General features: G+C 39.0%; 1 protein-coding gene across 1 annotated transcript in view; it reads right to left on the bottom strand.

Annotated features, from left to right (window-relative positions):
- LOC115789362 (alpha-1,6-mannosylglycoprotein 6-beta-N-acetylglucosaminyltransferase B-like) overlaps positions 1-15690 on the bottom strand; it is a 125405-nt gene that overhangs the window by 2069 nt on the left and 107646 nt on the right. Inside the window, 8 exon segments of the mRNA XM_030742750.1 lie at positions 1659-1733; positions 5119-5235; positions 5484-5512; positions 5515-5629; positions 5840-5998; positions 7635-7637; positions 9857-9987; positions 11053-11186. Coding sequence (XP_030598610.1) covers positions 1659-1733; positions 5119-5235; positions 5484-5512; positions 5515-5629; positions 5840-5998; positions 7635-7637; positions 9857-9987; positions 11053-11186 — 763 coding nt within the window.

The following is a 15690-nucleotide window of genomic DNA, read 5'->3' as shown; positions in this document are numbered from 1 at the left end:
AGAGCACATTCAATGCAGATTTATGCTTCTCAGAAGACACATAAATATTTTAGACCGGTGCAGAGAAGGATGTTAAAAGATATGCACCCCGCCTAAATGTGGTAAATGCACAAAATACAAATCACTCAAATTAATGTAGTTATTAATTTAAAAAACACCACATGCACATTTGTAGAGCAATCTGTACAGATGGAGTACAGTTACGGCCTGAGAGATGCTCCATATCGAAATATGGACATTTTGATTAAGATAAGTTTAACAACAGTAAACACAGTGCTCAAAACATACCGAGTTATAGTTAAATGCAAATGCAGTTTGGTTAATGCTGCTCCCTCATTTTGACCAGTTTTGGTTCATATGTTTGTTCACTGCTGACATCAGGGTATAGGCTAAAAAAATAACTTGGAAAACTCTAATAACACCAATACTGCCTCCTGCACTTTTGCATTTTCCTTCCATCCATGACATTTCAAATCATACCCGTACAGCATTTCTGAACAACAAGGCATTATATAATATAATGATGCTTCCCCTGGAAATAATGTGCTGTGTGTGTGTGTGTGTGTTTTTAAATCACCATATAATAAGTATGTTAAAACCTGTAATGTGAAAAATTTTGACAAAAAAATGACAAATTTATCCAGCTGCTGCAGATCAAAGATTAATATTGCTAAAGGTTTTGCTTTGTACATCATAATAAGTGAAACACTAGAGACTGTCTCGGGGTGGGATATCACCAGCTGCGAGGACTGTGATGGCTACTGAAGCCTGTAACAAGGTGATGTTCTGACAAATGAGTATTCATGAAGTACTCAGACCACATCCATCTCTGAACTCTGCCTTCGTTTGGAGCTCAACTACACACATGAAAATTTTTTGTGACTGCAGCTCGCACAGCTTAAAGCCATCACACTGACAAATTCTGCCCTGGCAGTTAGACACAAACACCTGCTAAACAAAAACCAAAAACTGTGGTAGTTCCTGTTAGAGCAGATCTCTCCAGGATCACATCTGGCCGTGGTAACATGCACAAACACACAGGGAGACTCACAAGGTGAAAGCAATACCAACTAGGCCACTGAAAACCAGCTGCATGAAGTGGTTTCTTTGTAAATTCTAATCTGAACAGGACTGTAATTAATGTTCTCCTGTTAGTCTTTCAACAGCTTTCTGGGTCCAAACAAGCTGCAAGTCAGGAGCGAATAAAAGTCATCGAGACAGCTTCTGTAGTTTGTCTAACATCTTGTGGGGGGGTTTATTAAAAAAAAAAGTTCTTTTATCCCAGTCCTCCATCATCATTATGCCCACACTTGTGATCTTTTTCCTTACACATCCCTCCTCATTAGTATCAGAAGACCTTCTGCTTTAAAGCCGGAGGGCAGATATGTGGCTCGTAATGAGAGTTAGCGTGTCGATTAATCGCATGCCCACATGCATGGGGTAGAAACTCACAGGAACACACACGTGTGCACACAAACCTGAGCTCGCCGAGATGTTCTAAGTGTTGAATGCACAGAGCCGTGAAATATTAAGCAGCGTAAGGGGTCTGAAAGCTTCAGAAAAGACCGATCTGACTGAAGACAAAAGAAAAGGAGAAACGCTGCGTATCTGTTGTCAGGAATCTGTATATACTTGTAACGACGTGGACTGCACCTCACCTGATGCTGTATGTAGGCATGTACTCTTTCTAGCATCCCCTCGCAGGTGTACTCATAAGGCAGATAAGGCTCAACCTGAAAATCAAACAAGAATACACACAGTCATCACCACATTTTACCCGGACTAAAGTGTACTTTTTTCCCCCTTCCGCATCATTGTTCTCGGTAATTGCAATGAATTGTCTCTTCTCCCTGGTAATTTGAGCAGACAAATGTTTCTATTGTCAGGTTTATGCGAGGCCTAATCACAGTATGTCACTGCTTGGAAAATCATTAGGCTTTATTTGCATACCAATAGATCATCTCCTCCTTTGATGTGCTGGTTTTATAACTAAAGCACACTTTGATTGCTCTAATTAGAGATGAGCTGGAAACACCATATATCTTTTGTGTCTCTTGCTAATACTAACATGTTCGATTCTTGCTAACCAACTGTCTGACACAAAACGAGATGAATATTAAAGTTGCAACTGCAATGCTGGGATTAATAGAAAATTTATTTAGCAGATTTAATAAACTGCTAGACTGCTGATCCAACATCAGCCGCAGTGTACAAAGACACAAGTTCAGGTTTTATATGAACTTAAATGAATCTGTCACAAACTGCAACAAATGATAACACCTTTCTGTATTTTTCACAGCAAAGACCGAGCTTCGGAGAGATCGAAGCAGCTTGTCTTTATGACCTAATGCAAAGACCTGCCTTTGTAAATGATACATGACTCACTAAATTGCGTTTCCAATGTGAAATCAAAGCAGTCTAATGTTCAACCGTCTGTGAAATCAGACTTGGCCCATTTCAAGTGAAAACCACTGAGAAGAAAAAACACGTGGGGACGATGCAATTAAAAAAAAAAGCTGCACACTGCAAATCTGATCAAAGCCTTATGTTAATCTACTTTATAAGTAGGAGCAGAAAGCAATATTTGAACAAGAGGGACAGGCACACAAGCTTCCTGCAAAAACAATCAATGGACGAGTCCTTTTTCTATCAGTTTTCTCATTTGCAGGCAGGGTGACTTAGGGCACATTCTTATATACAGGTGCGGCCTTGAGTGGAGCTTTTGAAAAGCTGCTGTCAACTGTGGCAGCGGTGTGTGACGGCATTTAGCAACAGAACGATCTCTATGATTCAAAGGACTATCCTAGCTGATGAGAACATTTTACTGATCACTTTCAGTCTCATAAAACGCAAGAGTTCTGCAAGGTGTCGTTTAATCATGGGAAATGTATACAGAACCTTCTAAATCACAGCCTCTTTCTCTCTTTCATCTCAGACTGCAACTGTTCTGTTTTGTTTTTTTTTGCTCTATTTTCGATCACATTTTGTAGTTAAGAATGTTCATCCAAGAGTCTTTTTCAGCTCTGAAAACTAATGGAGAGTCCCAGCTCTTTAACCTGTACTGGGCTTGTCCCCTTGAAGGTGGTCCTGAGAATCACTGACCCACCCTGCAATCATGTAAGTTGTTAACGGTAACATAAAGTCAGCACCTTCATGAACCAAAAAGAAATCCAGTTGCCTTTATTTCAAGCACTTATTAAGCCCACCGTAACCTGGATGCCTGAGAACCAGCCCAGACATATCACATCGACCTACTTCTGTTTGGCAATTAATTAATCATAACAGGCACGGCTAAAAACACGTTTATTAAGGTCAGAGTCACCTGGGCTTTGACCACCCAATTAAGACTACTTCATACGAAAGTCTGTGCCATATATTCACATATGGAAGGACAGAAAGCCCAAAAAAGACAAGGTAACACATCAGAAAGGTACAAAAAAAGGCTGAGGAGAGAGAAGAAGAAGAAAGAAAGAAAGAAAGAAAGAAAGAAAGAAAGAAAGAAAGAAAGAAAGAAGAAAGAAAGAAGAAGAAAGAAATGGAAAAGGGATTTATTAGAACATGAGAACTTGTTGACCAGATATTGCTCTGTTTTGCATGACTGAGCATGAGCCTCTGCCTCACACACAGTGTGTATATGCTGTGTGTGCCTTGAATTTAATGGCTGTAATGTGCAGGTAAGACTGTGTGTACTGATATGTCTGATCTGTGCAATTTCAATGTCCCAGTTGTGTTTATGTGTTTGCGTGCACGCTTAGAGTAGTGCATGTGCATGCTGTATGTGTGTGTTTGCTTGGGGCATTGTGCCTCCACTGAAGGGTGAAGTGGTCCATCAGCGCGTTCTCCGTGGTCTGTCAGTGCAGATGGAGAAGGCACACTAAGCCAGTGTTGCTGAACTGTAGCTTGTCTGACAACACAGACGAAAAGATGAGAACAGCCACACCCACACCCACACACCCACACACACACACACACACACACACACACACACAAACTCAACACTATATATATCAGCCTTTGTCTAATCTCCGTATATACCAGCTCTAATCCGCTAAGGGCAAACTATTACAGAATATGTAAAGGATCATGCAGACAGCTGTCTCCATGTTTCTTGGTTCCCTATAGACTGATGCCTTGTTGAAGTGTTACAGTGACTCAAATTCAATATGTAAAATATGTAATATGCCAATATAAAATACCTAAAGCATTATTCTTAAGTTGTAGATGTATAACTTCATAAGATTTGAATATAATTTAAAAACTACATACTGGATGCAGTACCAAAATACCATTTATAAATTCAAGAGGCCAGATGTTGTGATGCCATAGTGACATGATTCACAGATTCATCTCTCACAGTGTCAAGTTCATGGAAGTGACGCACCTGCAAGTTTTGTTTTACAAAGATAAACTTTTTAACTTTAAACATTATTTAGATCCAGATATAAAATCCTGTTGGTATTTTAGAATAGAAAATATGCCTGCCTGGCATATTAGATTTCTGCTTTATAGAGCTTTTGTGACTGTGCAGATGCTTGGTCAGTGTAGACCCCAAACTCCCTCTCCATCTTTCTGCTTCTCAGCTCATGCGTTTAATTGTTTCTACATTGCAACACATGTGCATGCTTTCTAAAAAGATTCAGTGTACCTGGCTGACTCTTTAATTAGCCCCTCTCCCTCTCTCTTGGAAGTCCCTAACATCCTTAATCTATACCAGCCCACATTCACTGAATGGAAAGGTTCAGCACTCTGCAATATCAGTCTGCTACCTACAGACCGGCAAATTCCCTCTGGAGGACTTGACCATAGCAAAGCTATTGTGCTGTTTCATCAAAGTTTAAAAAACAGTTATTTGGCTCACGGCAACAAGAGCAGGTCTGCCACTTAGATTTTATCACAGCTTCTTGATGGCAATGGTAAACAAAACAATATATACCAATAAAAACACCATGCCATCTGTAACTCTAACCTCACTATGTAAAGAAAAAAAAAGGGACTGATTGTTGAAAGCTATACAAAAAATGTATCATGAAATGTTATATCACATGAGCTAAACAGGGGCTAGACTGCACGTAAGTATATGTAGCTACTCTAGTTTTTTAGTACTGTTTATGCGAGTACCTTAGTCCTCATGATTTCCTTGATAGCAGCGTCAAACTCCAGTGAGTTGTTGTAGTCCACTGTCATGACATGAGGTCGACCAATGTACTGCTCTGCGTAAGGGTGCTGGGAGAATACCTATGGAAAACAAATGCAGTGAACACACCAAGAGCTCTATAGATACATGTCATTGAAATAAATAAAGATTTGCTCAGCTTATCTCCACAATGATGACACTGTGATCCTTTTGTATGAATAAACATAAAATAGTTATACTTTCCCAGCCTGCCAGCAATGCAGTCTGGATCTAATGTTTGAGCCACTACTTTAATGAATCTGTTGGCAGCATGACTGATTGTGGAAGAAAATAAACATAATGAACATACCTCTCTAGATGTAGGCTTGCCTCGGAAAACTCGTGATTTAGTGAACTGTGGGGCGGGTTGAACTTGGGCTGGAGGAAAATGCAACCATTGGCTATAGCTTCAAGAGGGGCCGGGCCCTCGTAGGGGAACCCAAAGCCAATGAAAAGCTAAGATGAAGAAAAAAGGATAAATCAGGTATGTAATTTTGTGATTATTATGGTCATTTAACAGCAGCACAGTTTTGTTTAAGCCCATTAGAAAGGCAGAATGCAAGCTCCAGAAGCAAAGTCTGTGCTCACTCGAAATAGTGGTGAGATTAAACAGTGGTGAGAATAAGCAGATGAAGTATAAATACAAAAATAATCATTTTTTCATGCCTTGGCCTTGCGTAATAATTGCTGCAGCTCATGCTGGGGCAGTAGGCCATGGTTCTTTACAAAGGCTGGGACCTCTGGAGGTCTTTGGGTCTCATAGTAGACTGTGCCATGGACTTCCATGTAGCTATGGAGAATCTGGAGGAAACCTTCTTTACCCTGCTGGAAGAAGATGGTTTGGTGAGACTGAGGAAGTGTGAAGACAGTGGTCATATGGAAGAAAGAGTGGGTAATAATAAGAACACCATGAAGAATAAAATTAATAATGGTGACCTTTGCTTTTCCTGATTTTCTGTCATAATATATGCATTGTTACAGTGGAGGATGGTCATGTTAAACGTGGATGAAGTTTGAAATAATGAGGTCAGCATATGTACAAGTAATTCATCAGAGACAGAAACTCAGGCTTCAAACATCTCTAAATGCTCCATTTCAGACATTTTTTTTCCTGGTCTTGGCTCTGTACGATGTCAGTGAGAGCATCTGTTCCTAACACCTTAGGCACACAGCTCTGGTTGTAAGCACAGAATCCCCAGCCACCTGCTGTTCAAATGTTCTGTTTGCCATGGGCAGCCAATCAGAAGGAAGTTGAATTGAACAAAGGGATGGAAAGGGAGCTGAAAGGATTGGTTTGAGACGGTGGATAAACTGAGGGGGCTGCACCAAGGCCCAGGAACAGCAGGGCCCAAGAGTAAAAATATGAAATTAGAAATGAGCAAGGGTCGCCTTCAAAGAATCTTTGCTCGAGTACAGTGTGCTGCGTCTGGTATGTCACTATCTGTGTGAATGTGTGTCAGCTAAGCTATGGTAACCTTATGTTTGTACCACTTAAAGCCTAACACGACATTTTATACAGTATGTGGAAACAGCTTGTGCTCACTTTGCTGCTTCTTCTAATTGATATCCACACTAAAATCCAAAGGAAAAGAAAGAAAAAATATGGCCTCTTTTGTTTTCTTCTCTTTCTCTTAGGAAAAAAAAAGAAAAAGTGCAATCTGGTCATTATTTATTGAGTGAAACAGACACAGGGCTGTTACCTTTAATTTGGATGAACTACCATGTTTTTGGTGTTGTGATTATTAACCATGAGCAATGCACCAAATATGTATACTCAGTATTACCATGCAGATGAAAACTGTCTTTTGAATCACCAAAGAGATCTACACTCCACTCATTCCTATTACCTGCTGAGACACGTCCTTCACCTTTAATCAATATTGACCTTGATATGTGGAATATGGTTGAATTTGTATGCTTACTAAAAAAATAAAATGTCAGTAACTTCTGCTGTGAAACATCTGTTAGGCAGGTATTTCTTTTACAAAATGATTGTGCTGAGGCTTGGCTTTAAGAAGGATTGAGCATTGATTGTTCTTACTGACTTACACGTATACATACTTCTCTCCTTTTTTAATGTAGTATATACATTACATGCTTTGGGTGAGAAAGCCAGAGGGGCTGTCAAGGTTCAGCAGGATGACTGGGAAAAAAAAAAACTAGCATCAGTTAACAACCAAATTTAATCATGTGAATGGTGCATAACCCCGACCAGAGTATTGACCGACTGGCTTTAAGCAGCTTACTGTATCCCTCTGCTGTTGTGTCGCCCACCCCGCAGAGCCGTAATTGGAGGCTGTAGAAATCGATAGCTTCCTCTGTGAGGATTTTCCCAGCCAATTAGGAGATTAGCTCAAGTGCTAAGTGCAGCAGACAACGACAATGAATTAGCAGGAGAAACACAACCGTGGAAGAGTGCAGATTCCATAACCTGCACTCTGGCTTGTGAGTATGTGTGTACAAGCTAACTATCTCAGCAGGCATTGGATTAGGAATGCTAATAAATGTAATCTGCTGTGCTGGTTTTTTGTCCCTTACATATTTGGTTTAACAAAGATTAAAGAAAATAAAGAAGTTTGTATATATGTTGATTTCTGTGTGGATGACATGCCAGAAGGATATAATCTGCTAAGTCTCCCACCCTTAGTTACTTTCATGTACAGCACTGAAAAAAAAAGTAAAAAATCATCATGTATTAAGATAATAGTATTACATATATGATGATGAAAATATAAAACAAACTTTTATTATTGAACTCTTTTGGTTCCTTAGCTTAAAGCTTAATGGTCAGGGCACTCTTGAAAAAGAGATTTTAATCTCAATGTGTTTTACCTGGTTAAATAAAGTTTTTTTTTTTTTTTTTAAATCCCTCTGGAAATCTTTATCCATCTTTATCTTTTCATGTAAAAATAAAACAAGTTTGTAGTACTATTAATGTTTTCTTATGTAATGTTAGCTGTAGTTTCCAAACTTTATGACAGCTACACAGAGGGTGAATTTCAAACACATCAGCTTTAATTGCACTGGGATTTAAAGTAGGCAGCAACACAGTTTCACTTTGTTCAGCATTCTGTTGTTCTAAAACACTTCGGGGTTTGGGCTGTTTTCCCACTCAGTACAATATGTTTACACCAATTTTTCGAGAGCCAAAATAAGCATCCCCTTCCCCTTCAATATCACTGTGAATAATGGATGCACCTGGCTCACCAGTGGAGGAATGACATGCTGCACGACCTGCCAGGAGTCACTCCCGCAGAAGGCAATTTTCTCTCATGATGTATGCACACCTAACCACTATGCTATAAGTTGTTGTGATTTTATGAGTATATGTATTCCTAGACATGCAAACAGTGCAAAATACTCTCTTTTTTGTATATCTGTAGGATGTGAGATAACAATAAAAGGAATAATTGGCAAAAGTAACTTGTTCTTACCATGAAGCTAATGAACGTCCAGCCAGTGACAGTCCCCCACAAGGGAAAAAAAGAAAGAAACAAAGAGAAGAAAGTACATTCAGACAGAATTTTAGCTAAACAATGCTGCAATACTTAGTAAAAACAATTACATATTACATTTTTCCAGCTTCCTCATCAAACTGTCTATTCATAACTGCCTATCACTCCTTTAAGTTCATCTCTCACGGGCAACAACTATAAACTAATCTAGGGACTTGTGTGGACAGACAGTAGAAAGAAATGGCAGCAAACAATGTTTTTAAAAGTGCAGACACAACTTTTCCTTCGCTACACTGAGCAGATGAACAAGCAAACAGCTTTTGAGAGGAAAATTGTCTGTAAATTGAAGCTGTACAGATGTGTATATAGAGCCACATGAAGCAAACTGTAATGTGCAAACAGCTTGGTGCCTAGGGATTCTCTGTTAACACTCCAGCCTATGGTTTGGGATATTGTATGAAAAAATGTGTCTGCATACATCAAGGCTGAACGACGGCTGGGCTGCAGTGAAATCTTCCACATCTACTACAGTGCAAATGTTTTAGGCACTCAAGATGTTGTAATAGGCATGTAATAGCACCAGAGAACTGCATGTTTTGTTTCTGCGATGTGACTAAGACCCCAAAATAACAACTAGTGTATAAACTGCACAATGATTTAATTTAAAAAAATGCAGTGAGTCTGAGATTGCAAGGAGACATAGAATCAACAGAGGCAGCCTTTCTCCATAGAAAAAAAAAAAAAAGTGGAACGTTCTGAGAACAGTCCGAGAAAAATCTACCCGCCTCAAAAGTACCACAAAAAAACTGTGCAAAAAACTGCACCTAGGGGTGCTGACACAAGTTAAAAGGTGGTTACACCTGATTTCATTCAGCTTTTACTGTTTAGTGCACATAGTGTGGCGTTAATCTATATAAAAAATTAATAATCCTCATTTTACTCTTAGTCTATGACATATGAGATGTTTATGAGATTATTTAAGTGTATTTCTACAGGTGTAAACATGTGCCTCAAAGCATAACATGTAGAACAGCGTACTGTGTACCTACAAGAATGTGTACATTTATACTTAGTTATAGTTATAATATAGTTATAATATACTTACATTATATTATATGCATTATAAGCTTTTGTACAAATACAAACTCTGTCTCACCAGCTAAATGTTAGAGTGTGTGTGTGTGTGTGTGCGTGCGTGCGTGCATGCGTGAAAATTGCTTGTCCGTACCTTCCACATGCTGGCTTCTTTCCCGTACACTACAGCCATGTTGTTGACTTTGTTCTGTTGGATGCTCCTCTTCTCCGTCTCATTCAGCTCCTCCGAAACAAAGCCCATGAATGAGTTGTCTGGCGTGTGAGCTAAATGTGTTTACGTATGTGTGTGTATATGTGTGGTGTATGTGTGTGTGGTGTAGAGAGAGCGATAGTACAGAAATGTAGGATATTAGTAAATGGAGAGAAAAAACAAAGAGAAAAAGAGAGAAGGAAAGAAAGAAAAGTTTTATTTGAAGTGAGAGAATGAGACATAAGTGAGAAAAAAGCACTTTATCCTTGTGGGGCTCAGTATAATGATTTAGTCAGCATGCTCGTGGCCTCTCTAAGCATTATAAATAGTGATTGTCATAAAGCCAGCTGCTGTTGACTTTAATTGTCTGAGCTGATTAATATGGGAATTTATGCACTAATTTCTTTAAGTACTTGCTGTGAGTCCAAGTATTTCGGATGATCACAACCACCTACATCCATGGTTCCAAAGCTATTCCAAAGCATTATTTTTTTTTAGCACAGTACACTCTTATGCATTGAAGAACTGTAATCATTGACCAGTGCTGCTGCTCTCTCGCAAGTGTTGCTAGAGGTTGAGTCTATCATTAAAGCTTTGGACAGTGTGAAACGTGGGTGTCTACAGTGGGCCACATATTGATGATATAATCATCTTTCTGCCAAGTGTCAGCTATAGCTAAATGGGTATGACACCGCAGTGAGTTTAATACGAAAGAAAAATTGAGTTAATTGTCAACGTTGCAGTCAGGAAGTGAGGAGACAGACGGCAAGAAGAGCTTTGAAAAAGCAGATCAGACATATTGTGTAGCATATAACAGAAGCGGAAAAACAGGAGATAAAGCACCGAAACAACTTGAAGGGATGCTAGAAGCTGCTGTTACTGAAAATAGCTGTGTTAAAAACATTGTTCCAAATTAAAGCGAACAGGCAGTCAGACCTGTCAAAAAAAGTGAAAACACTGAAATGGAGTCATTTTATTATATTTAGAATGAATGTCAAGTGATGGCAGGTCTGTGAATGTGTGTATGCGCATGTATGCACAAGCTGGAGGTATAAAACACAAATTCTTCAACTAATGGATTAGTCCACATATGAAAGTCAGCATGGTGAATAATAATAGTAATATAGTGTTCTTCTTACGGAACATAGTCATGTACTGCCTGGCGTTGAGGTTCCAGTAGCCCCAGTTGGTCCGGTAGCCGTGCAGAGTTGCATACTCCTCATGATTATAAGCAGGCTCTGTGCCAAAGGTGTCAATCACTCGAATATGACACCTGTAAAGACAATACTCATTCATGTGCATTCCTATACTACATTATTACAAAGCCATAAAAGAAAACACTGAAAATGTCAGTGTATTAAATGCCACATAGCTTATTGGTAGTTGTTAAAATGCCTTTTTGTCATTTCAAGCTCGTTAATTACTTAATTTGTTTTAATCATAATTTAATTTTACAACATAACATTTTCTTAAAAAAAATGAATCAGCAGGATTGTAGAAGGATTTTTTTTTGTCTGATCATGGTGATCTCTGATAACTATGAGCTCTGCATCACATGTAGGATTCGAGACTTAAGTTTTTGGTGAAAAATTTGACAAAAAAGCCCAATGACAGAAAATCACTAGTAGCACTAGCAGACAGCCAGCAATGCAATCAAAACTATATACACAAAATCAGCTGGATACGTTTGACTTCTCCCTTTTCCACAAGGGGTCACCAGAGTGGGTAGCTCCACGCGTTTGAGTTGGCAGAGTTGCATCTCCAGCTGAAATCAAATGAGTGACCTTTCACTTGTAAAGCAGATGTGTTCACCACTACACAGCCTAAGGGACTAATTATGGTGCCAAGCTAAAAAAAATTATAAAATATATAAACAAATATAAACCTAATTCCAAAAAAGTTGGGATGCACAATACAACCAATATGTTAGTGCTAACAGATCTATAGACTCCTTCATGTTGAATATATATAATGTAAAATGTTAGTTAATACTAAAATGCATTTGCACACCAGTCATTAAAATGTTAGTTAATACTAAAATGCATTTGACACTCATTCAGGTGTAACAACACAATAACAGTACAAGGTCATCAGGTTTCTCAAAAGTGAAAGAAAAAACAAAACAGAAGCTGGCACTGGAGTAGCAGATAAATAACCAAAATAACACAAGCAACCAGCAATGTGGCAGGTTTGACATAAAAATGACAAAAAAACACTTTTTAGAGGTCGGAGGTGCGATGAGCCGCTGATAGAGTTTCCAGGTGGATGCTTCGTGGCACAGCAGTGAAGCATAACTGAGGTTCATAACAGAATCATTCGCACAGAGATACACAGACACATGCACACACAGATGCAGAGCTCACGTTGCCCTTGTTTGTGACTATGTTAAATCTTGCCAGTATGTGGGCTCATGGGGGATTAGAAAGAGCTAAAGGACCAGAGTCCACTTCCTCAGCTTTGAGACTTTCCTGGCAGATAACTGCGTGTCTGAGAGACAGATACACACCAATGAAAACATTTTGCATCTGCAATTAAACAACTAATGTTTCTGTATAACTTATTAAACTGTTTCCGGGCACACGATTCTTCTTGTAGCTGTACGCACGTAATTATTTTAAGATGCCAGCATTCATAGATATCGCAACTCAACAGTGCATTATGATTTTATTTTGGCTGCTGTTTAGCTTTGCGATTTTATTTCAGGATTACTATTCAGAAACTGCAACAAGTTAGTGCCTGGAGAAGCCCACCTTGCCAGCTCCTTTCATATGGCTATTGCCTTTCACATCTTAGCAGCCCCTTGACAGGTGGATGCTCCCTGACACAGCAGTGAAGCAAACAGTTCATGTCCACTGCTAGAGGTCTTTTTACTTAAGTGGAGAAATTGGTTTCTCTGGCTCTCCAATGATGGATTTCTTCCTGTATACGTGCTGAACAGTGGTGTAAATAGTGTGTTAAAAAAAAAAACTCCACTCTTTTCCGGTCTGGAAAGCCTCCACCCTAACCTGATATCTTTTGAACAAATAACTGGATAAAATCTAATGTCATATATATTTGTGTAGCTTGCTGTTTCATTTAAGCAGCAGATGGATGAATTTTTTTGTACAACGCACTTACAGAAATGTGTGAAACAAGTAAGTTAGAAATGCGAGCTCTCCGAGCTTTAAAATTTAGAATTCGACTTCAACAGTTTTTCGGTTTGAATTCAGGCTTCTGGGTAGGCAGAGTCCCTGGATGTCTCTCTCGCTTTTATTTATTTATTTTTTTTAGTGTTTACACAATTTCTGAAGCTTCAGTACTGACAGCATGAAAAATATTCCCCTCAGGGCATTTCATTCTTTTTAGAGACAAGGTGACACCCCAATCTTGTGTGACAATTCTCAGATAGTTCTGTCAGTTACTGCAGCATCCAAGAGGCCAACCAATAAAGTGAGAGAGTTATATCCTGGAGAGAAACTTATCAGCAAAAAAACAAATAAACAAACAAGAACAAAAAAAAGAAAAAAAAAAGACAATCATCAGATCATTGTTGTTCAAAGTTCGGAGGATGAAATTCTGCAGAAAATGTTGCGTGTCTATTTGTAAGTGTATCCGAAAAGCTGACAATGAATTATTAATAACAAATGTTTTCCTCGTCTCTACCCCGTCTTCTTTCCTCCCTCTCTCCAACCTGCGGCATCACGTATCGACCACTCTGAAATGGTGAAAATGTTTCTGCCACCAGATAAGAGGTCCCAAAGGGAGGGGAAAAAGTGGAAGAAGAGGGGATAAGCGGAGGAGTAGCTGAGCTGAATATCTATTGGGAGATCAGAGTGAGGGCTAATCTGGGTTAAACGGTTGCTCAGCAAGACTCAGCAGTCATCTGGGGTGAGGCGAATATGGCGGGATGGTTCATTGTCACCTGCAGTCTTGTGATGTAAATGTGGAGAGTAAGAAGAAACTGGAGTTCAGTGGACAACAGCACCAATGCTCAGCTTTCATTTTGAGCTGTTAGTTATTACCTGATATAATGAGCAATTATATATTAATTCAAGAGCAACACGTGCAACTGAGTGACTCATTTTCTGTATGGAAGTATGGATACGCTTAAACCTGTGATTATCTGAATTAAATCACAGTTCCACAGGCCAGACTGATGTAATACAACAGTAATTAGGAAAACAACATGTTCTCTGAGTTGCTCCGAAGATATGTTGATGTGTCACAGATATAATGAGCTACCTCGAGATGTTCTCAGTTTTTTAAAATAAAATGAATGAATGCATCAGTGCTTTCTTTGTGCAATTATAAAGACATTTCCACTGCTAAAGCTTACACCTCGCATGCTGCTCACCGTACGCCTCCTGTATAGAATGGTGTGACAGCAAAAAAAAAAAAAGCATCAGACTGCAATGGGGACTCTCCACACCTATGTGAAAATAAGTATTTGCTAGAGGTCAGCTGTGAGCCAAGATGAATGAGCTACTAATTGCAAAGTACCTAAAACACGGCTTCAGTATTCTGTCTAACCCTGTGATAATCAATCTTCTTCTTGAGTTGGTATCTTTTTGTGTTTGGTTACAGTTCCATTTAGGCTGGGGTCACCCCCTCGGATTCTGAATACAGCACCACAGCTTACAGATTGAAATGACAATTTTGGAACATTTTAATTTGCCAACTACCTACCTCTGCTTCATAGATTGTTCAAATACAGAAGCAGAGATTTGTTACCCAACTGGCTGCCAGAAACCAATTGGTCACACAATGACGAAGCTCAGCACGCCACACTCACCACGGAGACAATGTGAGATGCAAAATATTCCTTAACTGCGTGTCTGAAAGCAATGAGCTGCAGAGTTATTGACTAATTGTGCCTGTTTGCTGCAATCAACCCAGAGGCCTCTGCCCACATTCTCAGTCTCTTTTTTCCTTTTATTTTCTGAGCTGTTGAGGGAAAAATGTTGCAGCCTTAGAGAAACAGAATTATATGTCTTAAACAAAATTTATTGATTTCAGATTTTATTGTTATGGTTTTTTTTTTTTTTTGGACCCGTCTATTTTCTTGTCCTGATTAACTGTGATCAACTGTGAAATTATGTGAAGTCTTTGAAAATTTATTTATTTGATTATTGAAATGCAAGACATTTTTCAGACAAAAATTTATAACTACTGGCTACATTTACAGTATGTGCCGTAACATGGCACATTAGTATGTAATCACATATCATTTTAATGGTACTAACTCATCAGCAACCTAACACATACACTACATATACTGCCAGCACTTACTATAACTAAAAGTATGACTTTGACAGTACCCAATCACTGCCTTTTAAGAACAGCTGTGTAAATAAATAGTGGTAGACATGTTCTTGCACCTCAGCAAAGACAACAATTATACTGATTATCTGCATCACTCTGGCTATCTGCATTAGCTTTAACACAGTGACTCTCTTCATTTTAAATTGGAGTGATTTTAGGAATACCTACTTATCAACCTAATAATTTTCCTCTATTACAAGTAAAGGTAAAGGTGGCTTCCTCTAGTTTTAACGAGGCACTTTGTTATTTTTGTTTTGTTGGAGGCCTCACCCTGGATAGCTGCTCCGATCTGCCTCTGTCAGAGCAGTAAATTCATCATGTAGAGGAAGTCGATAGGCTGGTCGTATTATCAGATGAGCTGGTTTGATGTTATCTCTATCGCCATCGTTAACAGCACACATACACTGATATACCCTTGCATGCAAATGAGCTCACATACAGGAGTACATGCGATTCCACAACCACAAACAGCACGC

The sequence above is a fragment of the Archocentrus centrarchus genome, chromosome 1 (assembly GCF_007364275.1).
Source record: "Archocentrus centrarchus isolate MPI-CPG fArcCen1 chromosome 1, fArcCen1, whole genome shotgun sequence".
NCBI classification, from domain to species: domain Eukaryota; kingdom Metazoa; phylum Chordata; class Actinopteri; order Cichliformes; family Cichlidae; genus Archocentrus; species Archocentrus centrarchus.
The sequence above is the reverse complement of the archived record's forward strand: the minus strand, read 5'-3'. Positions and strand labels throughout refer to the sequence as shown.